A 27,172-nucleotide genomic window follows, 5' to 3' on the forward strand; every position below is an offset into this window, starting at 1 on the left:
GGAATAAATAATAATAGTGTTGTCAGTAAGGACTGTGTCTTAAGAGAAGGATTTGTGCATAGTATTGTGAGGGTGGCAGGTCAGAAACCCTTAGGTGGGCAGGCTAATTGAAATTTCATGGCTGTTGAAGATGAATTGCCTTTTCTGACCTGTGGGTTCCTCCTGAGTTTAATGATGTGTCATAGTTCCATGGAACAGAGCTGTTGAGATGAATGCAGTCCTAAGGTGAGTTTCTGATACCAAGCGAGGGGCTTGCTTGACTGGCAAGACCTGATGTATTCTGAGACCCACCTTCATGTTAAAAATACTATGAATAAGAGCAGTATAAACACCCAAATGGTATAATAGTTTAATGAAGTGATAGCATTAATAAGAAAAGCTGACTTTTGAAATATAAAAGTACAAAAATGAAGCTGTCTTGAAATATTAAAAAATGTTTATAAGCATCAGAATTTCATCTGGTAACAAATACTTTCTCGGGGTTTTTCCAAAAAAAGAGCTTTTCATTGGGATAATGATCTATACAACTTTTTTCATCATGTCATAAATAAGGTAACCAAGTATACCTGTAATATTTAACTATGATTTATATAGCTTTGAAACATTCTAATGCTGTATGGTTCAAATATATTAATTATCTTTGAAAAATGCTTTGAAACCAACTTCCATAATTGGACTGTTTCAAAATCTTGGTCTGCTTTTTAAACTTATATTTCAAGATCATAGTTTATCTCTTTAAAAATCTAGTTCTGGTAGTGGGTTAGATTTGTGAGTTATTTAATGGAAAAAAATGGGTTTATGAAAAAATTGTAGATGCCTCCTACCCTTTTGTCCTTGACTGTAAAAAAATGGAAGAGATAAAACTGAGGGAAAAATAAGATGTTCTACAAATACAATGACTGTGTGCAAACAACTGGATTGATAACTGTAAAGCAGAACAAGAACCAGAAGATGTAGTTCTACAAACTAGTGGGTTTGTTTTTTTTTAATAAAAGATTATTGTGCAATGATGTTTTTGAGACACATGCAAAATTTGTTTTCAAATCTCTTTGTGCATCTTTTGGCTCTCATCAAATCTGTAAAGCTTATCAATTTGGCATTTTTTCAGATCAACATAAGTCAGTCTCAGAAAGCAAATAATGATTGATTTTTAAAGCAGAGAGAGTTTTCAACTTGTTGCTGTTATTTTGATAATGCACCTAACTATGTGTATATGTCTTCCTTTACTTTGCTTGCTCCACAGGTTTGCCGTCAGCAAATTTGGCCGCACCTAACCTCACCGTGGAGGAGGGAAAGTCTATCACATTATCTTGTACTGTTGCAGGTGACCCAGTTCCGAATTTGTACTGGGATGTCGGTAATCTGGTTTCCAAGCATATGGTAAGTCTTGTGTTTGTATGTTTGTAGAGATGAGACTATCTCAGAACTTGAGATTGTATTAACCTAGTGATGATCATTTAATATTTTATAGGGCCACATATATTTACAATGAATTTTGTTGTGTATTTACTTTCTGTCTATTCTTACTAAACAAAGACTAAGGCAGATTGTATTTTAGTTACGTATACTTCATAGATTGGAAAGTCTGTAGGTCTCTAGTAAGCTTTTTGTTTCATCATGAGCAAGGTGAGTGACTCTCACTGTGGTTTTTTCCCTTTGAGGAAGGTAAGTAGGAATTCAAGGATTAAATCAGCTTCACACATTTATAATTAAAATCTGGAGATAAGAGAATAACTTCTGAGTTGCCCCTTTTATTGAGCTTGATTAGACTGGAATTTTTTTTCTAATGTTACAGATGATTTTCTCTAGTTAGGGGAAGAAATGCCAAATCTTCTCACTATTGGGTTCAGTTCTAATCAAGATTATTTTTGTCTGTTAATTCATTTGTAGAATGAAACAAGCCACACACAGGGCTCCTTAAGGATAACTAACATTTCATCTGATGACAGTGGAAAGCAAATCTCTTGTGTGGCAGAAAATCTTGTAGGAGAAGATCAAGATTCTGTCAACCTCACTGTACATTGTACGTAATCAGATCGTGTGTTTTTAATAGAAAAGATCGTGGACACACCCGCATTTGTGGTTGGGGACCTCTGCTGCTTTGTGCGTTAAAAAAGTATATGCAGTGTTTTGTGTGTCCCTAATTAAGAAATGCTACCAGCTCCTTCCATTCCTTCTATTTCTGCTAATCTCTCTTGTTCATGTGTTGTCTTTAAGCTTCTTTTTCGATCTTAAACTTGTCCTTTTGTGCCTTATCTTGTCTTTTCTTGATAGAACATATTTTGAGCTGGTTATCTTCCTTTTGTTAATAACTTGTAGTTTAAATTTTGATAAACTAGTTTCTAAATTTTGTTCTCTCTAAAAGCAATATGAACCGTGAAAGTTGTGATACCTAAAGTATTGGGCTGGCTGTTCATATTCAATATATTGTTGATACAAAAAATAAACCTCATTAGTTTGACATCAAGCTTCTGTGGGAAGTGGAAGGAATACTACAAAATGGCTGAAAATTATTATTACCTGCAAAAAACTTTTATTATTATAATTGCTTTAAGTTTCTGTCTTCTGAAGATAAAGGATATTAATGTTTCTTTAGCATATGTACATTGTTTTCCAGTATTGTAAACAATGCAACGTATATCTTAATATTCCAGATTGTTTCATTCAATGTGAATGATGTGTGTATTCAGTAAAAAAATACATACTCTTCACATCATTGCAAATTCTGAGCTGCCATGGTATAAATTAATGAGGTTTTACTCTGAATTAGGATTTGGCTGAGAAAAACACTAGTGTGCACAAGTATGAATGTGCATTATACACATGTGGACACAGGTGTTGATACACTGATTAGCATTCACTCATAACACACATTCCTTATGTGACTGTTGGAGTGAATGATTGAAATCACCAACCTTTTGCCAGTGCCAATACTACCCTGATGCCCAGAAGGTCCGGGACTGATAATTTCTCTTGATTTTGACCAATCTTGAAGTCAGTGTCATCCCCAAACATGTACAACCAAGCTTCCAACTTTATGTCCTTAAATCAACACCTCACAAAAAGCACATTAGAGTGTGGTGGCAGGAAGAAGTGGGGCCTGGGCATATGGGGACCTGGGCTGGTGGGAGGAAGGTAAGTATTGTCCCTCCCCCATTGTGATCCTTGTGTTTGTCACACAGACCTACAAATAAGGGCACTCCAATTCAAATGTTTTTCAGTTTAGGTTAATATCTATGTAGACTCCCTGGTCTGGAGAGCTGGTCTAGTCTATCAAGGTTTAGATAATGAGAAATAAGTGATAGGGAATATTAACAACTGAGAGATCCTTTGCAGTGACCCATTCAGATGTATGAGTTGCCAGGCTATGATTTTCCCACTTTGTGTGATGAACATGTACAACCAGGAAGTGATGCGTGAAGGGAAGGGCATTAGGAGTTCTGGATGCCTGGTCCAGATTTTCCTCACTCAGTAACCTTGGCCAAGTCACTTAACCTCATAGCACTTGGGTTTTTTCATCTGAAAAAATGATACTATTAGGTCTCAAAGGTCTTTTCCAGTCCTCAGTTTTATACTTATCAAAGTCAGACCACATGAAAATGGACCACATGAATCCCACTTAAGAGGGATTTTAAGTGTCTTCACTTAGAATAAGTACTCTGTTTAAAGATGCTACCTGATAATGTTTGTTTCCCTTAAGAATACAGTGCTTTATATTTAATTTAAAAATAATCTCTAGTTTGTTTTTCAGATTTAGATAGGACCTCAGACATTTAAAGGATCAAAACTTTGATGCATCTGAAATTCTAGCAGAAATGGACTATACTATAATGAAAAGTGATGCTTTTAAAGAGCATTTACTATTGACAGTGAAAAATATGTTAATTTATCAGACTTTATAATAATCAGTCAACATCAGGAGTAACATTCTTTGCATTGACCAGTTTTATTTCTTTTGGAAAATTTATGTGAGATCTGGGCTTCAAGCAAGATTTCCAAAGTCATTTTTGTCATTGTATTATTTAGCGAAGCCCTGTAAGAATAGTGGTCCTCAATGTTTTGGTGATTAATCTGCATAATATCAAGGCATATGTATTAGAAGCCAAAGTCAACTTCAAATGAGCCCTTTCCACTGTCAGAAATCACTGGGATCTGTTTGGAGTTGATTCTCACACTGAATAGGTGTAAAGATGCCTATGATGCATGGATCTTAGGCAGAGCAGGGAAAGGATTCTTTCTGAAGCTCTCTGTAAAAGTTAAATCAAACTTGATGATGATACAAAATATTGATGGATTCCAGAGTTGCGGGTCATACGTTTTCTTAAACCAAACAATGGTTGAGTAAGACCCCCCCTATCTATGACACAGAGATTTGGAGATGGGGAGAATTCTGAGCTTTCTGATGCTATTAACTCTCTCTTTTTCAATTTAGTTGCTCCAACTATCACATTTCTCGAATCTCCAACCTCAGACCACCACTGGTGCATTCCATTCACTGTGAAAGGCAATCCCAAGCCAGCGCTTCAGTGGTTCTATAACGGGGCAATTTTGAATGAGTCCAAATACATCTGTACTAAAATCCATGTTACCAATCATACGGAGTACCACGGCTGCCTCCAGCTGGATAACCCCACTCATATGAACAATGGGGACTACAAGTTAGTAGCCAAGAATGAATATGGGAAGGATGAGAAACAGATTTCTGCTCACTTCATGGGCTGGCCTGGAATCGATGATGGTGAGTACCTGATGTTTTTGCATCTGGAGAGGGCTAGTGTGTATCACTCAACTATTGACAACATCATGAATACAATAAACCACTCCCAAACCCAGTGGCTTGAAGCAAACATTTCATCTTGCTCATGGGCCTGTAGATCAGCTACAGAAATTTTGTTGCATGTGTGTTTTTTCTGGGGTGCAGGGTGCAGAAATAGCAGCTACACAGGAGATCTACTTCTTAGGATAAGTACAAAGTACAAGAGGACAGCAAAAAAAATAAATAATAATGCAAGGCTTTATAAGGCTTCCTTTTGGGATTGGCACAGAGTTTCTTCAACTTACATGCCATTGGCCAAAGCAAGTCATAGGTCCAAGGCCAATCCAGGGGCAGGGCCTCATACTCCTCCCATGGAGGTGATAGGGATGAATAATTTGAACAATATTCTGAGAACACACACATTATTTTTCTCTCAAGTGTTATATGAGATTTTTGTACCCACAGTGACAAAATACAAGCAAATCTGTGAGCAGGTGAACTGAATTTGGTCAGCTCATGTGCTGTTTGAGATATGTTTTCTGACCCTTTAACCAGTTGGGATTCAGAATCCTGCTCCCTCATCTGTGGCTGAGAAACCAATATTGTGGAATGTTTTGCTTACCTGGGCTGACTGAGTTAAGGCATCTGCTGATAGAACCCTGAATTATTTTTCTAAGAGTGGTACTAGTTCCCATCTGACCAATGGTTTGAATTGGGAAAAGGATGGCTGGTACTGGGAGTCCAGTCCATGGTCAGCAGAAGAATTTCATTGGGAGCCCCAGTAACAGCAGGGACAATATCATGCGTTTACTTTCTCCAGACACTCTTGTTCAGTGAAAGTGTTCTTATTTGCTTGATCGTATTGCCCAAATACCTGATACCATTGTGGAGGCTGAGCCATGTGTTTGGCTATTGGGACCTGTTCATGATTAGAATTCCTCACCATAATAGCTCTGAATTAATCAAAGCCACACAAAGCCAGCCTTGCAGAGAGAAGGGAAAATAGAAACTTGGAGGCCAGTGGGGCAGGGGCTGATTGGGCAGCAGGTACTAGTATGGCTCCCAGGACAGCCCCGTGGACAAAGGGTGATAGCTGCCAAGCCACTTTCACCAAATGAGAATGCAATAATTCTTGTTACACAATCCATCTTCCTGTTATCCTGGTATTTATTCAGCAGCTTTTTAAATGCACCAGCTTCCTTAGCGTGCTCAAAATGTGATTTGAATTATATAAGTTTGATTTACAAACAGCCTTTCAGGAGCACATAAAACAAGCTATGTTTGGATGCCTTACCCAGACACCCTGGCAGTTGTTGTCTGTTTCATTAAATCTTCCTCTTAATTGAGAGTTTAGTTGCTTGGCTACATTCGCTGTAGTAAATCGCTAGATTACTGTGTTCATTTTCTTCCTGCATATTTGTTGGAATAACAGCTTTATAGTTAAATCCAGAATCTTTGCTTCTGGGACAACGTTTTTTTGTATGTTTTTAAATGAACATTTTATTTGTGAATAATTTTAAATCTACAGAAAAGTTACAGAGATGGTACCGAGAGTTCACAGCTACCCCTCACCTGATTTCCCTGTTGCTAACATCTTGCATTGCTTACTTTTGTCAAAACTAAGAAACTGATGTCACGTTAGTACATTATTCTCATCTAAACTTAAGGATTTATGTGAATTTCGCCAACAACTGGCTTCTGAAACTGTTGGAGGTGAACTTGATTCCAAGTTGAAGGTCTGGCATTTAAAAGTTTTAGAAGTGGTTTGTATGCTTTGATATGAGCACTGTTCTGTCAGTGTAAAACCAGAAGCTTCTATTTTAGATAGGATTTTTATGTGCTTTCTTTTGAACATTTCTGTACAGTACCAATATTTGGTACAGTTTAACTCATCCATGTGGCCTCATTTTTATCGATGGCTTTTGTTAGTTTTAATTTAGCTAGTGATTGGAAAGAGTGGTTCTCTGGTCTAAGAATAGCTCGAAGTCTCTCAAGTATTCCCTTAAAAGGAAATAATCATTTATTTATCTACAACAAAAATTAAGCCATATTTTTTTAAAGATGTTCTTTCCCTTTCTTTTCATTTATTATTTTTATCAGATCTTTAAAATAAATATGGCTTTAGAAAAGACTGATTTTTATTTCACTTTAAGTATTTACTCAAGGACCCACTATCAGGGAGTAATAAATGAAAGTGGAAATGAAAGAGACTTGGCCTAGGGTGATAGTGGATATAAATGGCCCGTATGGGCCATAAACCAGTGAGACCAGTTAAGAGACTGACCTCACTTGGCTTGTATGGTAGAATCTTTGTGGATATTTATGCGATTTGTAGCCCTAGCCTACAGATAATGGCTTTTCTTAGAAATGCTTTCTTTCCCTCTTAACTTCCCTGAAAACTAAAGAAAAATTTACAAAGGGAAATATTATATATATGTATATATAATACTATATATATTTAGACCCTGCTGGTCTAAATGTTGGAGAAGGCAATGGCACCCCACTCCAGTACTTTGGCCTAGAAAATCCCATGGACGGAGGAACCTGGTAGGCTGCAGTCCCTGGGGTCGCTAGAGTTGGGCACGACTGAGCGACTTCACTTTGACTTCTCACTTTTATGCATTGGAGAAGGAAATGGCAACCCACTCCAGTGTTCTTGCCTGGAGAATCCCAGGGACAGGGGAGCCTGGTGGGCTGCCGTCTCTGGGGTCGCACAGTGTCAGACACAACTAAAGCGAAGCGGCAGGAGCAGCAGCAGGTCTAAATGTACATTCTACCTTAAGGTCATGTTTGAGTTTATGGTCCTTCAGTATTTCTGTTGTCATCATACAGTAGTTGATCAAGAAGTTCAGCTCTCCCAAATCTCCATGATACAAAGTTATAGCTACTTTTCTCCCTAGTTGTTTTGATGAGATCCTTTTGTTCACACTGCGAGTTTCTGGACTTATCAGGAACCAGGCAGTCTGGGATTTCTGTGAAGTCAGTTGCATCACTGTATGAATCTAGAAGAATTAAAACAGCAGCTCTTCTGTCTTTGGTCGCATGTGTTCCTCATTCAGCTCAGAACTCTGATTTCCATGAAATGGTCGCCTTGTTTAAGAATTCACTCTCTATTTGGAGATAGAGAAGGAAGCATGTTGACAGAAATTAAAACAGGAATAAAAACAGGTAAACAAAAAGCACCTAATAATGTAAAAATGGGTGAGCATGGAAGAGGATGGCTGAACTTAGTGACAGTCCCAATTGCCTTTCACACCGCGTGGAGTGGAAACATGGGATGTTGTGGCAGATGCACCACTTGGAGCAGAGAGACCCCAAGCCAGCATCAGCCAGGCCAAGAGGGTGCCATCTACAGGTGTGAGGATGTGAGACTGGCAGTAAAGATCCCCATGTGTCTCTCCAGAGACACCTTGCAGGAACCTTGCAGACACCTTGCTGGAACCTTGCAGAGTCTGACACCAGACACTAGCCCCAGCCAGGGTGTTGTGAGGAGGGACAGGTGTTATCAGGTCTTTAGATGTCAGCAGGGCCCAGGTACCAGTCCAGATCATCACTGGCAACTTGACTTGCAACTGAGAAAGGGAGTCAAGACTTTCTAAACACTACATTGATTATTTCTGATCCCATGCTTGGAATTGAACTCAGCTGTGGTCAGTTTGGAGAAGGAAATGGCAACCCACTCCAGTGTTCTTGCCTGGAGAATCCCAGAGACGGGGAAGCCTGGTGGGCTGCCGTCTATGGGATCGCACAGAGTCGGACATGACTGAAGCGACTTAGCAGCAGCAGCAGCAGCTGGTCAGTTTTGAATTATATTTGAAGTACAACAAGGAGCTTTCTGCTTCAAAATGCATATGAAGAACAGTGATTTTTATCTTTCTAGCACACGGAAGAGCACAGCTGGTGACAGTCAAATTTATTTCCTTTCCTCTTGGTTTTCCATTGTCCCTTTACTATTTAGTCACTTCTTGGTCTACTAGAACAGTAGCATCCTGCTCTTTGTTACACATTAATGGTTGAGTTTTAATTGTTTTTTAATCTTATTTCATTTTTTAAGACACATTTCTGGGGCCCATCTCTAGCAATTCTGATTCTGTGGTTCCAAGGTGAGGCTTGGGCTTTGGCATTTTTCATTTTTGAGATTCCCCAGTGATCCCAGTGTGCAGCCAAGGGTGAGAGTCACTTGTCTGGGATGGAATTCTGACCCAAGCAAGATTTTTCTGCTCATTATTGAGTAACAGACAATCCTTGGATCACTTGAGGTTACAGATGGAATCTCAACTGCGAAACAGGATGTCGCTTCTGAGTTAGAAATCAACTCTGGACTTGATTTAAGGGTCAGTGTCCTCTCCCCTCTCTTTGCAGGCTGGCAGCATGGGGGTGGGGGCTAGACCTAGCTAATGAGATTTAAGCTTTTGTGCTGCCTGGGTGGAGGGCATGGGCATGGGGATGAAGGGCAGGGAAGTGTACTGGCCAGTGGCTCTGTGCTCTTGGGACCTGGGTGTGTTCAGTGTCGATTCACAGCTCATCTTTCCTGGAGAACTTTGGGATTCAGCTCTCTGCAGCCCCCTCTCCTGAAGCTCCCATGGCATAAATGCATCCGTGTTTTGGCTGCTGAAAGTAGCTCCTCCTTCATACCCAGGAATGCAGCTTTGTACTTTGGGGGCTCCCTCTGGCCCTCTAGACTCCCTCACAGACTTCCTTCTGTGCTGCTTCCATCTGGTCCAGGGGAACTCTCATGATCCCTTGTCCCGACAATTCTGGGTGCACAGGTGGAACCCAGATGTCAGCTGCATCCCACCACCACACGTGGCCTGAGCCATCCCTGGCAGAGTCAGCCACTGGTCCTTGCGCCTTTCACCTCCAGAGAACACAGGTCATGTTCTCAAGTGCAGCTGTGGAAGCCCCATGGTGGGGTGGTGATGGTGACACTGGTCCCCAAAGAAACTTCTTTAAAAGTCCTTCCTTTTTCTCTCCTCTCGGGACCTTTTAAAATCTCTTCATGAATCAGATATTTCAAAGGACGTGGATTCAGTCCTTGCTTTTGTGAATTCCACCTTTGGTGCTCACTTTGGTGTCGGTTACTAAGGCAGGAAGAGTCTTGCTTAACATCCTGTTGTACTGGAATTCTAGGATTTTGAACAATTTGTCAGGTCTCTCTGGAGGTTTGAGAAACAGAAAATGCTGGGCTACCTACTGGATGGTGATGAAACACAGCCCTTTTTCTCAATAATAGAAAACACTTCAACTACCCATAAAATGATAAAGACGGAGAAACACTTGGGCTTTCATTACTGTCTCCTGCTTCTCTTTGTGGTTGTCTCTCTTGGCTTCTAATTCCCAGGGATGTCCCTATCCCGCTATTAGGCAGGACCTACTCATGAAAGAAAGGAACCCTATTCAGCTGAAGATATGCGGAAGTTGCAGGCAATAAAGAAGCAAGCGCTCCTTTGAATGTTCTCTCTTTTGTAGAAGCCTTGAACAGAAAAACTAAGTGCAGTAGGTAGAACCTCAAACATTTTCCTTTTTACTTTCAGTGAAATAAACTCCTGTCTCTTGTGTTAATCCACATGACTCACTCAGATCTGGTGTTTGAGCTTGGAATTTTAATCATGGTTATCCCACTCTCCCCGTTATTCAAAGGGAAACTTTGCCACGGTGGGAAGGGTTTGCAACTAGGCTCTGATTCGCCTAAGAGTTGTGTCTTTCATAACCTCTGTGGCTTTGAGCAATTTTCTTACCACCTCTGAATCTAGCTTTCCTTCTCTGTAAAATGTCAGGTTCTAATACTTACATAAAGGTGATTGTGAAGAGGAATATGTCTGGGCGTGGCCTCAGGGCCCCTCACCTCGCACAGGGAGGAGCTCAGTGCTGTCCTCTCCCGGGGGAGGGGCAAGAACATGATGACAGTGTGCCCACCCTCACCTCCCTAGTGCGCCCACCCTCATCTCCCTAGTGCGCCCACCCTCACCTCCCTAGTGCGCCCACCCTCACCTCCCTAGTGCGCCCATCCTCACCTCCCTAGTGCTATGCTCTCCAGCCTTAGGAATAAACTTGCTGCCCAGAACTGCTTCATCCATGCTTTGGCTTTGTCCTCACTTATCTGGGGGCTTGGGCTTGCCCAGAGAAGAGGACCCCCGGACTCTGTCACTTGACTACAGGAGCTTTCTAGACTTGGCCTTTTTAGGAGAAAACTGAGTCAGTGTTAGGTTCCTAGAGAGGGTGGGTGTATAATATAATATAAGCTGCCTCAGGTGTCTAAGCTCTCTCCCCTCACCCTTCCCATTTGCAGTGGGACCCAGAGATATGCCTCTAGAGACAAACACATCTCTTGCCCTTACCCCTAACATTTTTGCAGTCGTTATTCAGCCCCCTCAATATTTAGATATGCTATTTTCAGGTTTACTCTATGTTTCACTGAAAAAGTACTATCCTCTATGAACACTGGGGTCTTTTGACTTTGGTCACACTTGCCAAGGAATTATAAATCAGGATTTCTCAGCCTTTAATGAGAGATGAGATCTCCCGGGGATCCTGTTAAATGTGGATTCTGATTCCATGATCTGGAGAAGGGCCTGACAATCTGCATTTCTAATGAGCTCCCAGATGGTGCTGCAAATCCATGGACCACACTTGAGTAGTGAAGGCAGTTCATTTACTTCTTCCTTGTAAACTCTGGCAAGGGTTGGGGAGGGGCAGTGTGAACACTGGAAGGACTATTCAGGCATTCATTGAGCTTACCTCACTGACTCTCCAAGGGTATTAACCAGGAATAATGATAAAAACATGGAGTAGCTGTTGCACAGAGAAGCACTCTGATTGGGTTTACCTAAAAGCAGGATGGCTTAGGGCTTCTGGGATGGCTGAGTGGTAAAGAAACTGCCTGCCTATGCAGCAGATGCAGGAGGCTCGGGTCTGATAACTGGGTTGAGAAGATTCCCTGGAGTAGGAAATGGCAACCCACTCCAGTATTTTTGCTTGGGGAATCCCCTGGTCGGAGGAGCCTGGTGGACTACAGTCCATGAGGTCAAAAAAGTCAGACATAACTTAGCGACTAAGCAACAACAATAACATAATGACTTAAGGAGGCTTAGGAGAGTGAATAAGTAGAGATGGTGGTGCAGGCACACGCATAGAAAGCAAGGGGTTATCTGCAGATTCTCCAAAGAGTCTTCTGTATCCTATTTAGCTTATGGGTCAAAAATAAGACTTGTCTAAGATGAAATTGATCCATTATGTGGCTGTCACTGGAATTCAGTCCCACATATAGAAAAGTTGCTTCATGAACATGAATGTGTGTAGAGACTGAGTGGAGATTAGAAGTGGAGAGGGTGCCCTTTTAAGCAGAATTCTAAGCAGAAATTCACGGCAGAGGGATTGCTTGTGAGTGCCATGTGGAAGAAACCTGGAGCTTTTGCTAGGATCTTCTGATTAGAAAGCACAAGTTCCAAGAATATTCAAGGTCAGGTATTATTGTAAACATGAACACATTGATTGTTTAAGAGTAGATTCTCTTATTGAAATCATGACCCGAATGATGAATGCTTTAGACTTGGAACAAAGCTAGCCAGAGTGTTAGATGATAAAATACACAGATTTTAAAGCTTTCCATTCTTTAGGCGGTACATAAAGAGTGTCTCTATGGCCCACTCATTCAGGAAGAATGTCACAGCTCAAGAATGCTCATTCACACAAGCAGTGGGAGTTAGTGACTTATGCTGCCTCATTCGGGAGCAGTTGTCTCCTATGCAAAATGTGCGTCAGAAGCAAACTATAAATATTGGAAGAGCTTTCCCCACAGCTTTTCATTTGTGCCATTTTATCCAAAGATTCATGACGTCTGGATGAACTAGAGCTCCCTACAGCACTTAGAATTGCCCTCGAACTGGCAGATTTAGATTTGGTGTACTTAGGCCAAAGAATGTAGGGTGAGGAAATTTCTCCAAATGTTATACATTCAGAAAATATAAAGCCCCCCACCCCTACTACTTATTCTTAAGGCCATTTGTCAGGACCTATGTCTTGTCCTGGGAGTGAAAGGCAGAAAAGTTTTGCCTGCTTTTCTGCCTTAAAAACAGAGAAGGGTATGGTTCTGCTATAGACTCATAATAATCATGATAATTAAGATTTAAACTTAAATAGCTCTTTTTGTCTCAAGAGGACTAATGTTAATTAATTACGCCTCCTGAAGCTCCTGAGGAGTTGCCAAGCCAATGCTATTATCCTCTTCTGTCAGATGGAAGACTCCTTTGTTGTAGAAAAAGGGAAGAGGCTCTCAGTGCTGCAGGCACAGTAGAGATTCAGCCAGAAAAGGACCCAGACATCTGAACCACCGATGTTTTTGGTCCCTGAGTTCCGCCTGCCATTCTTAGAGGGATGGGAGAAGGCTCTGGAATTCAAAAGGTGGTCTGCCCTGAGTTAGAAAACACTGTTGACAAAGCAAAGGAAAGTTTATTTGAAAAGAACAAGTCTTTTGTTATTCCTTTATCATATGGAATCCTTTGAAATATTTTTAAAAATCACACTAAAGAGAGTCTGCAAAAAGAATTGAAAGTCTTAAAAAAAAATTTTTTTTAAGCGTTAGAGACAAGAAGCCTAAAGGAAAGAAACAGATGTGTCTTCTGATCTCTGCTATTATTTTTATCTCTAGAGCAGAATGGAAAGTGAACCCTCTGGTCAGGCTACCTATCTTCCCCCAAGTTTTTTAATCCTGCAAATGTGTTTTTCCTTTTACAGTAGGTTTTGCAGTTAAAAAATCATAAAGATTTACTTATGAAGGTTTATACAAAGTTGTAAGATTTACTCATGAGCTATAAATGAGATTAGAAGATAGAAATAAATAGGCCCTCACATTAAGCTGTTTAGCGTGGACTTAAGAGAATGGTGGACGACATTGGTTCCATATTGTTGCGGGAGGAAGTGATTCTGTTATCCATGTTTAGAAGCTTAAATGTCCTCAGGGTCCATCTTTTGGAGGTGCAGACATGGCACGTTGAACACAGAGCTTTGTCAGGAGTGTATGTGTGGTTGTAATACAATCTTCATGGTTCTTTTTCACTTGGGGTTTTTCAGGCTGCACTCTGGACCTGTTAACTCTCTTCCCATAATTTCTGACAACAGGCCTTAGGTCAGCAACAAGGTACTAGTGAGTGTATTGCCTGGAGGTACTCAACAAACACTTCAGAAGATAGTACTTGGACATCAGACAAACAGACATGGGCACTCATCTTGTTTTGGTTGGGAAAGAGTTGTGGCTTCTACACTGGAGTGAACTGCGGAGGTAGAGAATGGTCTGCTGCTTGTTTGGAATGCCAGTGTGTTAAGGGAGTCCCAGGAAGTCCATATTTTATTCTGGAGATTCCCAACATGAGGCTTTAGAGCTTGAGGCCACCTCTGTTGCTTCTGTCTGAGATTTCTTAGTTGATGAGAGCTACTAGGATAGTCTTCAAGAAACCATGCCATGCTGTTCTCAGTGGCTTCAGTCATGTCCAACTCTTTGCGACCCCATGGACTATAACCCTCCAGGCTCCCCTGTCCATGGGATTTCCCCTGCAGAATACTGGAGTGGGATGCCATTAACTCCTTCATGGGATCTTCCTGACCCAGGCGTCAAACCCACATCTCTTGCGTCTCCTGCTTTGGCAGGCATGTTCTTTACCACTGAGCCACTGGGGAAGCCCTCAAGAAACCATGACTCTCTCTCTCTCTCTCGGGGACTTTCCCATTGGTCAGATGGTAAAGAATCTTCTTGCAATGCAGGAGACCCTGGTTCAAGGAGCCATAACCCTTCTCAAATCTCCACGACAAGTGCATTACTCAAGTGCATTTGTCTTTCATTCATTCTCTTTTCATTGACTTTTCCCCCTCCTATCCTGTGTTTATCTTTTCTCGTTCACTTTTTAATACTGATTATCTCCAACAGTGGTTCCCACCTTTATAATGATACATAGTGAATAAATTTAAACTAAATAAAAGGAACCAGTGAGAAATTAGGCTTTAAAATGGCAGATATCTTCGAATTTTTCCATTGCCAAAAGTCTGAAAAGGAAATGGTGATTTTTTTCCTGTTTCTGCATTTAATATGATGTTAATAGCTACTAGGGGCTTCCCTAGTAGCTCAGATGGTAAAGAATCTGCCTGCAATGCAGGAGACCAGGGTTTGATCCCTGGGTCAGGAAGATCCCCTGAAGAAGGAAATGGCAACCCACTCCAGTACTCTTGCCTGGAGAATTCTATGGACAGAGGAGCCTGGTAGGCTACAGTCCATGGGATTGCAAAGAGTCGGACACTACTGTGTGACTTTCAACTTTAATAGCTACTGTGCTATTTGCATGTAAACATCATTGAAGCTTAGCTTGACTCAGAAGTTGCCAGAAGCAAAATAATATGCTTGTTAAGCTGGGATCAGGTGGAGTAATGTGACCCTAGCATTTTGTAAAGTCTGGGTCTGTGCATCCTTCTGTGTAGCAGGTCTTCTAAACCTTTGTACAGGAAGAGACATTTCTTTCTTTTGGTGAGTAAGTCTTCATCAGACATAGTACAGTATGGCAGGGAGGAAAAAAAAATTGTTCCTCCCATGTTGTCTTTCTGTGAGTTTCATAATCTTGTACTAAATTTGGCTATTTCTGACAATGAAAGTAAAGTGACAATACTTCTTATGCATCTGGGACAATGAAACAAGGAAAATATAGTGCTTTTCAGAATGTGTAGACCTGACCTCATGGTTTTGCTGGTGAACTTGGTAGAAATGCCATGCACTGATATGAATCAAAAGTCTGGAAAAGGACCTGTTTTCCAGGTTCTGAGCTAACCTATTTCCTTTTGATCCCATCCCAAATCCCATTTTTCTGTACCCATTTGTTATATTGAATTGATTCAACATTTTAAATCTTCCTAGGGCTTTGTGTGGAGAAGGCAATGGCAACCCACTCCAGTACTCTTGCCTGGAAAATCCCATGGATGGAGGAGCCTGGTAGGCTGCAGTCCATGGAGTCACTAAGAGTCGGACACTACTGAGCAACTTCACTTTCACTTTTCACTTTCATGCATTGGAGAAGGAAATGGCAACCCACTCCAGTGTTCTTGCCTGGAGAATCCCAGGGACGGGGGAGCCTGGTGGGCTGCCGTCTATGGGGTTGCACAGAGTCAGACATGACTGAAGTGACTTAGCAGCAGCAGCAGCAGCAGCAGCAGCAGGGCTTTGTGTGAGTAGTGAGTTTGGGTGTTCCCTTTCTGTGATGAGCCTGAATACACCTGTATATCAGTCATATTTGGTGAAGTTCATTCATGTGTAGTTTAGATAAATCTGGCTCTGAATCCATAGAGCCTCTTTACTTTCTGATGGAAAGTCCCAGTTTCAGCACTTCCTATGTCCAGGGAAGGCCCCCATCCTGGACAAACTGCACAGATTTGCTCAGAACTGTCCCAGTTTTAAAACGTAAAATCCTTGACCTCAGGCCATCTTAGATGGTTGTTTAATCTAGTACAAGTGAGGGTCCACATACTTCAATCCAAATACTTAAGAAATATAATCAAGTTAATGACTTGTTAAATTAAAAAAAAAATAAGTTCTATTCTCCTATCTTGGGCTTCCCAGGTGGCACTAGTAGTAAAGAATCCTCCTGCAACATACTAGATGTGGGTTTGATCCCTGGGTAGGGAAAATCCCCTGGAGAGGACATGGCAACCCACTCCAGTATTCTTGCCTGGAGAATCCCATGGACAGAGGAACCTGGAGGGCTACAGTCCATGGGGTCACAGAGTCGAACATGACTGAAGTGACTTAGTACATCCTGTTACATTGGCAAATATATATTTACAATGACCTGGAAGCCTGGGTTTGCAGGTCGAATTCTCAGACTCTTGGAGTTCCAAGCAGGAGCAGAGTGGTTTCAGTAGAGCTGGTCCCCAGTCTTGGCCCCTGCCCTGAGCTTCTGGTGATATGGTGAGAGCTATATGAAGGGGATGGGTGTGCTGTGGACACCTCAGCCCACCTGTCCTGGCTCACACTCACTCCTCACCCCTCCTTGGGTCTTGTGTCAGAGGGTGCTCACACTGGTGGCGTGGCCCCCTGGAGGTGACAGTTGTAGGGGAGGGGCTTACCAGTCCTAGGAAGTTTGTGCAGGGCCATGGTGAGAAAATTCTGGGCTTTGGAGACCTAGAGTGAGGTCCAGAAGTGAGGAGCAGACTCTAGTGGGCAGATGCCTTGCAGATTCAGATTGTATGTTGAGAGACCAGTGGGACCAGATCAGAATGGGATCTTCTGAGGGATGGGATGGGGACAGAGGTGGGAGGGGGGTTCAGGATGGGGAACACATGTACACCCATGGCTGATTCATGTCAATGTATGGCAAAAACCACTACAATATTGTAAAGTAATTAGCCTCCAATTAAAATAAATTAAAAACAAAAGAAAAAAAGTAACAGATTACTGGGCAGTGCAAAGAATGACTTTCTTTCTTGGGATTATAGAACCTTTTCTTTTCAGCAGTGGTGGAAAATCCTAACTTTGGGGGGACGTCATTAGGTAGGTCCAAGGATGTTGCAAAGAGAAAGGACTTCAGAGGATGGGCAGGTGCCCTGTTAATGACATTCCCAGAGCTTCCATTGAGATATTCCCCTGCTTTATTCACTGAATTCCCCTTCACCCTGCCGGGTCACTTTCAAGAGCCTTCTCAGGAATGTTGTATCAGCTACAAATAATTCTGACAATGTCTATTGATATTTTGTAACTCTAAGCTATTTTGAAATGATGTTTGGGATTATAAAACTCAAAATATAATTGAAAATGACTGGAGTGATGACTTTGCATGAATTGACATGGGGTCATCAGAAGTGGCTGTACAGGTTGTGCACTGCACAGTTTCAGGTGATTCCATTAACATTGATGACAGTCTTAAGGGTGCCCCCTAGAGTTGTACAAAGCACAGACTGCACAGCAGTATGTAATATCCTTATATTTTCCCCTGCTAAAATAGGTATCTTCTAGGTGAACCGTATTGAAATTCTGGCTTGAATATTAGGACCACTTTTATTTGGTTCTTCATTTAGATTAATCTTGATTATTTACTAAGAGCTACAAAAACAGAAAATAGGCTCAAGTTTCACTGACTTTAAGTATTTTTCTGCTAAGAGTTCAGAAATGAAATGAGAATCAAGTGAAGTTTATAGTTTACACATTTTATATTTCACACAGTGAGAAAAGACTAAAAGCATAAAAAGTGACTTTGGAAATTCATTTTATAGTCACTTAAATGTTACATCAAATTTTGATTTTAATTCCAAGCAGGCCTTCATACAGATACTATAGTTTCAATAGTTTTGACTGAAAAATAAGTAGCAAATTTTTTTTTGTCACCTGTTCTTGTTAACAGTGATTTTTAAAAGATAAAAAAAATTTTTTTGCAAATTTTCTTAGAAATATTTTAAAACAGAATATTCTGACCATTTTGGTGACTAAAGACATATCCAAAAACAATGGTATATACTCTTGAATTTCTTTCTTGATATAACATTTCTTGTAACCTCAGTAGAGAAAGTACATTTATTTTTCTGTGTTATATTAGGGTAATAAAAGGGTTATTCTGTCTTGGAAATGTCCCTCAAGACAAAGTGCAGAGAAAAATTGTACTTTAGGTATTATCATCCAGGCTGGTTAATAATGTGTTTGTGAATACAAATGCACCTGCCAAAACAAAGTTTGAAAGCAAACCCTGAGTCATCAGAGAATAATCAAAGTGGATCAGAAGTGATCTTTTTCTGGAATGAAAATACCAAAATTACAATTAAATTGATCAAGTGTTTAATAGAAACAGCAAAAAAAGTGGTCATAGTTCATTGATGGTTGAATTTTTTCTCATTAAAGTGATTTTTAATTTCTGTTTGCCCTTTTCTTTGCCTTTCTGGAATAGAGACAGGGATTGTGGGCTTGGGAAGAGCAACAAGGTTAACATGAAGCAAACCTAGAATTTCAGATTTTATTTACCTATATAACAATCTATTCAATTTAAAACCTTCAATATGTATTTGGCCAATTTTAGTGGGCTTAGTTAGTAATTTTTTAACTTTGAATGCATACTTAATAAGATATCTTTGTTTTGTTTTGCTTTTTAGGTGCAAATCCAAATTATCCTGATGTAATTTATGAAGGTAGCTATCGTGTGGTCTGTATTTTGTATTTTTTCAAAATATTTGTCTAAAATGTAATAAATCAACTGAAAGAAGAACTTTAAGCTCAATTAAATATACACTTCAAGCATGACTTAGGCCAAAATAATACTTCAAAAATCATTCGGTATTGATGGCTGTTTTCCCTTGATATTTACAATGCCTGTAAATAGTGTTTTCTCTTTCATGCTTGTTCTTGGAAGTAGTAAATCCATTCTGCTGTAACAGACATTTTGTTTCCATAATTGGGAACTAATTACCTGTTTAAAAGCCTTGACTACCAAGAAAAGGGAGGTGTATCAGTTTCTGGCTATGACGGTAAACCCAATTCAAAATTATGTTTCTTATATAATGAAAAAGCCTGGCTCAGAGACAGGAACCTCAAAGGCGAGGCATGTTTTAAGGTTGGTGAAACCAGCAACTCAACCATATCATCAGGGATCCAGGGTTGTTTTTTTTTTTTCCCCATCTCTGCACCCTCCTGCCCATTGTGCTGGCTTCACTGAAGGTTGGTTTCTTTTACGGTCTTAAAATGAGTCATTCACATTGATGGGAGAAAGGGAGGAACTTATGAAATTGTTCCAGAAGAAGAACTTTCCCAGAGACCTCCATCAAACCCTCCCTGTTTCTGACTCAGGACTCAGTTGGGTCATGGTTCATTTTTGCCTTGGTGGCAAAAATCTATTTAACCCTTGGTTAGATCCACCCCTGGAGTTTAGATCAACTTTCCTAGAGGAATAAATTCCCTTGAATAAAATGGATCTCTCTTAAATGGTAAAGAATCTGCCTGCAAGGCAGGAGACCTGGGTCAATCCCTGGGTTGAGAGGATCTCCTGGAGAAGGGACTGGATACCCACGCCAGTATTCTTGCCTGGAGAATTCCATGGACAGGGAGCCTGGAGGGCTTCAGTTCATGGGGTTGTAAAGAGTCAGACACAACTGAGGAACTAACACTTTTACTTTTGGAATGTGGAAGAAGAGAATCAAACTGTCCACTGTATTAGCTTACCAAATAGCTCATCTTTCCTTTGCTATTTGAATTCCAGGGTCATTTTACTACATATGAGAATCCATTGTTAATAGTTTTGAAACCACCTTCATGACCAGGAGGCTTCTTTTGGGGAAATGGCAGGCTTAATTTCAAGACTTGGTTTGAAATTTAAAATTGATAAAAAGTTACATTTATCAAAATGTTGCATTTACATATTTATTCTATAAAATAGTCTATTCTTTAATTCTGATGCACACCTTGACAAATGTGTATATTTATATTTTTAATGTAAAAATAATTTGCATTTTAAATATAAAATGATCCTTTCTGTATTTATGTGTGTATATTTAACTTGAGCTAATTTTGTCTAGGGAATTAAATTGTGTTTTCTTGCTTTATGCATGTTAAGCCATATTTCCTCCAGGCTGTTGTGGTTTGGGTGATATTGTGGATGTAATTTGTGTATTTTTATATTTATTTGTTCTGATATGTTTTAAAGAAAGAGTATGTCAAATTGTATCACAGAGAAATTGTATTGTGATTTTTCCATTTTAAAATTATGTTTTGAACTCCTTTCCAATAATTTTAAGTCTCTAGAAATGTCATTTTTCCACTGGACTCAGATCACACTTTGAATATTTGGCCTAAAATGTTGTTATATTAAACTGTAGATACTTTAATGATTTAATTTTGTGTGAGTAGCTGGATATAATATGAAGAGGGAAAATAAGCAAATAAATGATATCTCCTAGTGTTTGAAATATTAATAAGTTCTAATATTTTCAAAATGAAAATGGTAAGAATATAGTTTTGCAGTTAAGAATGAAACAGCCACAGATAGAAAATAAATTCTGTTTCTGTTAATTTTCATTCACATTCAAAGGAACACTCTGCTAATAAGAATATAATTTAAATTGGTTGCCTTGAGGCCAGCATGATATTTCTACCAAGGGAAGATTAGCTGGGGCTGGCTTAATGAGGTTGGTTGTTCAGGATGGAAATTGAAGGCACCATATCTATTTAGAATAAAAATACAAACCATTTATAAACAACATTGTCTGTAATGTTTACTAAAACTTTTTATGACTTTATATATAATATTATTAATAAAGACATTCCCTACAGAAAAATCATTTATTTCTATCCTGATCCATGTAGGCTAAAAGTGATCCAGACGAGCAGCTACATTTGAGAACTATGAGAACATATCCTCACAGTTCTAAGTGTTGTGTTGGTGAAGTTCCCTATACATTAATTCTGCAACTGAAATATTGGCAATTCAGAACTCTTTTAAAAGTTCAAATGTGGACCCAAGTTTGCTCTCAGTGCTGAGTCCACATTCTATTTTAAGTGAATAAGTAAGATGTCCAGAAATCAGTGCTGCTGATTTCAGGTCTGATTTCTAGACTCTGTTGCCTTCTTGCCAGTTGACCTTAAGACTAGTAATTACTAGTAACATCTCTGAGCTTTCATTCTTCAGCTGTAAAACTGGTGGTTAGACTTGATTTCCAAAGACTCTTCTAGGCCTATAAATCTATGACTCTATATGGTCAAATTTTTTTTGTATTTTCATTAAATACTTTATCAAAAAAGGAATATATTGATATTATATACAAACTTATATAATAAAAACCTTCATGTGCAGAGAAAAATCCTAAACCTGGTTTGGAATTTGACCAACAAAGCAATGATGTAAAGATCTGAGTTGAATACAATTTTGACATTACACAGTCTTACAGTGAATTTAAACCAAGGTGGGGAGGTGTCATGTTTCTCCCCAGCCACACTGTCAGTGGTTTGGAAGCTTGTGATTTGTCTTGCTTTGTTCTGGATTCTACTGTGGCTCATGTTTGATTGCAGCCTAAAGACAACTTCATGCTTCCTTCTTTTTCCCCTTTCTCCAATTTAAGATTACGGGACCGCAGCAAATGACATTGGGGACACCACGAACAAAAGTAATGGAACCCTTCCCACAGGTGTTGTTGACACGGGTCGGGAACACCTCTCGGTGAGTGAGATGCTTACTTGTTTCCTAAGTTGGTTCTGAGCATTTTGATTGCTTGAATGCCTGAGGGATCTTCAATGCCAGTCTTTCTACAAAATACTTTCATTCAGATGTAAATATGGTGTTGAAGGGTAGAGGAACTAATAGAAAGATTTAAGAGAAGTTATAAAGGTGCTGTGGTCTTCCCTGGTAGCTCAGGTGGTAAAGAATCTGCTTGCAATGCAGGAGACCCAGGTTCGGTCCCTGAGTTGGGAAAGTCCTCTGGAGAAGGGAATGGCAACCCACTTCAGTATTCTTGCCTGGAGAATTCCATGGGGTCACAAAGAGTCAGACACGAATGAGCAAATAACACACACATAAAGGTGCTGTATAGCCTCTGACTTATTGCTGATGATTCCTGTTTTAAATATCTGTCCTTTAGGGACTTCCTTGGCAGTCCAGTGGTTAAGACCCTGCACCCTATAGGGGACATGAGTTCCATCCCTGGTCTGAGAACTAAGATACCACATGTCACTTGGAAGCCAAAAATAAAACAAAAGACAGATACAAATGTTCGCAAGGTTGTGGAAAAATAGAAAGCCTTAGATATTACTGCGGGCATGCGTGTGTGCCTGTTAAGTTGCTCAGTCATATCCAACTCTGTGACCCCATGGACTGCCAGGCTCCTCTGTCCATGGAATTCTCCAAGCAAGAATACTGGAGTGGGCTGCCATGCCCTCCTCCAGAAGATCTTCCTGGCTTGGGGATGGAACCTGCAACTCTTTGGGTCTGCTGCAGACAGGTTCTTTACTACTAATGCCACCTGGGAAGCCCCTAGATATTGTTAGTGAGAATAAAAAATGGTATGGTAACTTTCAAAAACTTAAAGTTTCTAAAAAAAAAATTGTCCTTTAAATGATTATTACTACTATATCATGAAACCAGGTTTTTTATTCAGTTGTTCTTCAGTTGCTCAGTCATGTCTGACTCCATGAACCTGTGGACTGCAGCATGCCAGACTTCACTGTCCTTCACTATCTCATGGAGTCTGCTCAGACTTATGTCCATTGAGACAATGATGCCATCCAACCATCTCATCCTCTGTCACTCCCTACTCCTCATGCCCTCAATCTTTCCTAGAATTAGGGTCTTTTCCAATGAGTTGGCTCTTTACATCAGGTGGCCAAAATATTGGAGCTTCAGCTCCAGCATCCATACTTCAGTGAATATTCAGGGTTGATTTCCTTTAGGATTGACTGGTTTGATCACCTTGCCATCCAAGGGACTCTCAAGAGTCTTCTCGAGCACCACAGTTTGAAAGCATCACTTCTTCAGCACTCAGCCTTCTTTATGGTCCCACTCTCACATCATCACGACTACTGGAAAAACCATAGCTTTGATTATATGGACCTTTGTCAGCAAAGTGATGTCTCTGCTTTTTAATATGCTGTCTAGGTTTGTCATAGCTTTTCTTTCAAGGAGCAAGCATGTTTTAATTTCATGGCTGAAGTCACCATCTGCAGTAGTTTTGGAGCCCAAGATAATAAAATCTTTTACTGTTTCCAATTTTTTCCCCATCTGCTTGCCATGAAGTGATGGGACTGGATGCCATAATCTTAGTTTTCTGAATGTTACATTTTTTTAAATTTTTTTAAGTTTTATTTTATTTTTAAACTTTACATAATTGTATTAGTTTTGCCAAATATCAAAATGAATCTGCCACAGGTATACATGTGTTCCCCATCCTGAACCCTCCTCCCTCCTCCCTCCCCATACCATCCCTCTGGGTCGTCCCAGTGCACCAGCCCCAAGCATCCAGTATCGTGCATTGAACCTGGACTGGCAACTCGTTTCATACATGATATTTTACGTGTTTCAATGCCATTCTCCCAAATCTTCCCACCCTCTCCCTCTCCCACAGAGTCCATAAGACTGTTCTATACATCAGTGTCTCTTTTGCTGTCTCGGACACAGGGTTATTGTTACCATCTTTCTAAATTCCATATATATGCGTTAGTATACTGTATTGGTGTTTTTCTTTCTGGCTTACTTCACTCTGTATAATAGGCTCCAGTTTCATCCACCTCATTAGAACTGATTCAAATGTATTCTTTTAAATGGCTGAGTGTTACATTTAGAGCCAGCTTTTTTACTCTCTGTTTTCACCTTCATCAAGAGGCTCTTTAGTTCTTCTTCACTTTCTGCCATTAACGTGGTATCATCTGCATACCTAAAGTTATTGATATTTCTCCCAGCAATCTTGATTCCAGCTTGTCATTCATCCAGCCCAGCATCTCATTCAGGGATATGTATAATTCTTCTTGTTTCCACACCTTCACACTTGTCTTCTTAAATATCTTAATAAAAATTTCAGTGCCTACAGAGCGTAAGAAATCCAGTAAGTTCTGAAAACGACTAGCCATGGGAGGATATAAAAATATGAATGAAATACAGATCTATCCCTTTGGTTCTTATACTTAGGTCAGAGACCTGAGATGTGAATATTTGCACCTAAAATGCAAATAGAGGCTGAGCAAAGCAATGGGAGTGGTAGAAGTAGAGGGGCGGCACCCTGGTCCTTCCTCTTAGGAGAGCTGGAGGAGTCTGTGGGACAGGTTTCACAGCCTGTGATGGATGCATGGAATTTGGACACAGAGGAAAGAAGAGGAAGGGTCTTGTAGGTGTGTGAACAAGAGCTTGCAAACTGGAAACGTTCTTGATTGGAAGGCAGGGTGTGTGAAGGATGGTGGTCAGAGGCAAGGCTGGGGAAGTTGGCCACGAGGTCTTGAACCTCAGTGCCAGGTGGTTAGATTTATGGCACAGTGAAGAACATTAAAGGGGGTGTGAGTTCATCTCCCCAGGACTCTGGGGGCAGCAGCTCAGGTCAAAACCCAGCAGATTCCTCCATTCTTTTCTTTTCCTTCCTTGTCATGTGCACCCAGTCAAACATCTTGTGAGTTCTGCCTCCTTGTAAACTTCAAACCTGTCCGTCCACAAACTATGGCCCTTGGGCCAAGTTCAGCTTATGTAGTCTGTAGGCTAAGAATAGTTCTAACATTTTTAAGGGGTTTGAAAAAAAACAAAAGAAGGATGACATTTTGTGACACGTGAGCTTTTTATGAAATTCACATGTCAATGTCCATAAATAAAGTTTTATTAGAATAGAATTATTCCTATTTACATATTGTTGTGGCTACTTTTGTACTCAAGGGCATATGGAGTAGTTGAAGCAAACTCTGTATGGCCTGCAGCGCTGGAAATATTTATCATTTGGCGCTTTGCGGAGAAAGTTTGCCACAATTGCTTGTTCCTGGATGACTGCCCAGCTTCCCACCCTGTCTCCCTCTGCCACTCTTGTGATCTTCCAGCCTTTCTTCATGCATCAGCCTGTGACTTTTTTTTTAAATAGTTTTATTTTATAAGTTTCAGCTGTACTATATTGTAATTTCACATCTGTGTACACTAAAGAGTGATAATCCCACCAGCCTAGTTACTATCTGTCACCATACAGTTGACCTTCTTCACTCATTTTGCTCACTCTGACCCCCTTTCTCTCTGGTAACCACTAATCTGATCTCTGTATCTATGAGTTGGCTTCTATTTTGTTTGTTTGTTTGTTTTGTTTTTTTTAGATTCTACAGATGAGTGAAATCATATGGTATTTGTCTTTTATCCGACTTATTTCTGTTACTATAGTACCTTCAAGGTCCATCCATATTGTCACAAATGGGAAGATTTCATTGTTTTTAATGGCTGAGTAATCCATTGAGTATTATTCCATTGAGTAATATTCCAATAAATATATATGTATATATTTATATATATCACATATCACATCTTCTTATCCATTCATCTGTTGATGGACACTTGGATTGTCAACACATCCTGTCTATTGTAAATAATGCTGCATTGAACATGTGTGTAGTTGCTAAGTCATGTTTGACTCTTTGCAACCCCATGGACTATAGCCTGCCAGGCTCCCCTGTTCATGGAATTCTCCAGGCAAGAATATTGGAGTGAGTTGCCATTTCCTCCTCTAGGGGATCATCCTGACCCAGGGATCGAACCCACATTTCCTGAATTGGCAGTCAGGTTCTTTATCAGTGAGCCACCAGTGAAGCCCCCAAATCTTGAGTTTGTTTCTATTTTGCATGTGTATTCATTTGTACTGTTTTAGAATTGCATGTAAGTGATATCATACAGTATCATACAAGTCTCTTGTCCACTCTTGGCTGTCCTAAACCCAGTGCAGTGCTGTGGTATGGGGGTGGTGGGAACAGAGCATTACCAGGTAGATAATGGGATCATTCATGGGAAAGCCATGAATGTTGCTTCCCAGTGGATAGTCATGACCACTGAGCATGGAATGCAATGTATGAGCAGGATTCTTGAGGACGGGAGGCCAGGGACAGAGGGTGGACTAGGTGTTCTTTGAGTTCCCAAAGCTGGGTTGGAAGGGAGAGAGGATTACAGAGACCAGACTCCCCTTGTTCTGAAATAGGCAACCTGACACTGAATCCCAGATACCTGTCCATTGCTGGGAGACAATAATTAGAAGGCACACCCTCTCTGTGCCTAAAATTCTTCCCTAGAAATGGTCCATTGAACATATGGGTGCATATATCCTTTTGAATTAGTGTTTTCATGTTCTGGTATAAATACCCAGAAGTAGAATAACTGGGTCATATTGTACCTCTATTCTTAATTTTTTGAGGAAGTCTCCATACTGTTTTACATGGTGGCTGTATCAGTTTACATCCTCACCACCAGTGTTTGAAGATTCTCTCTTCTCAATATCCTTGCCAACATTTGTTATTTCTTGCTTTTCAATAATAGTGTGGGATGATATCTTATGTGGTTTTGATTTGCATTTCCCTAATAATTAGTGATGTTGAACATATTTTCATGTGCTTGTTGGCAATGTGTATGTCTTTGGGAAAAAATGTTTATCCAGATTTTCCATACATTTTTTAATCTGGTTGTTTGGTTTTCTGTTGTTGAGTTGTATGAGTTCTTTAAAAATTTCAATATTAACCCCTTATCGGATATATGATTTTTAAATATTTTCTTTCACTCATAGGTTGAATTTTTATTTTGATGACAGTTTCCTTCACTGTAAAGGAGCTTTTTAGTTTGATGCAGTCTAATTTATTTATTTTTGCCTTTGTTTCACTTGCCTTTGGATTCAGATCTACAAAAACATTTTTAAAACTAATGTCAGTGAGATTATTGCCTATGTTTCCATTTAAGAATTGTATGGTTTCAGGTCTTACATTCA

General features: G+C 40.1%; 1 protein-coding gene across 2 annotated transcripts in view; it reads left to right on the forward strand.

The window, feature by feature from the left end:
- Positions 1-27,172, forward strand: part of NTRK2 (neurotrophic receptor tyrosine kinase 2) — a 393,934-nt gene that overhangs the window by 63,996 nt on the left and 302,766 nt on the right. For both annotated transcript variants that reach the window (XM_055578954.1, XM_055578955.1), the window contains 5 exons: positions 1,244-1,380; positions 1,891-2,023; positions 4,433-4,738; positions 18,866-18,901; positions 21,821-21,918. In XM_055578954.1, the coding sequence (XP_055434929.1) occupies positions 1,244-1,380; positions 1,891-2,023; positions 4,433-4,738; positions 18,866-18,901; positions 21,821-21,918 (710 nt within the window). The remainder of the gene's footprint in view (positions 1-1,243; positions 1,381-1,890; positions 2,024-4,432; positions 4,739-18,865; positions 18,902-21,820; positions 21,919-27,172) is intronic.

The sequence above is a fragment of the Bubalus kerabau genome, chromosome 4, assembly GCF_029407905.1.
Source record: "Bubalus kerabau isolate K-KA32 ecotype Philippines breed swamp buffalo chromosome 4, PCC_UOA_SB_1v2, whole genome shotgun sequence".
NCBI lineage: Eukaryota > Metazoa > Chordata > Mammalia > Artiodactyla > Bovidae > Bubalus > Bubalus kerabau.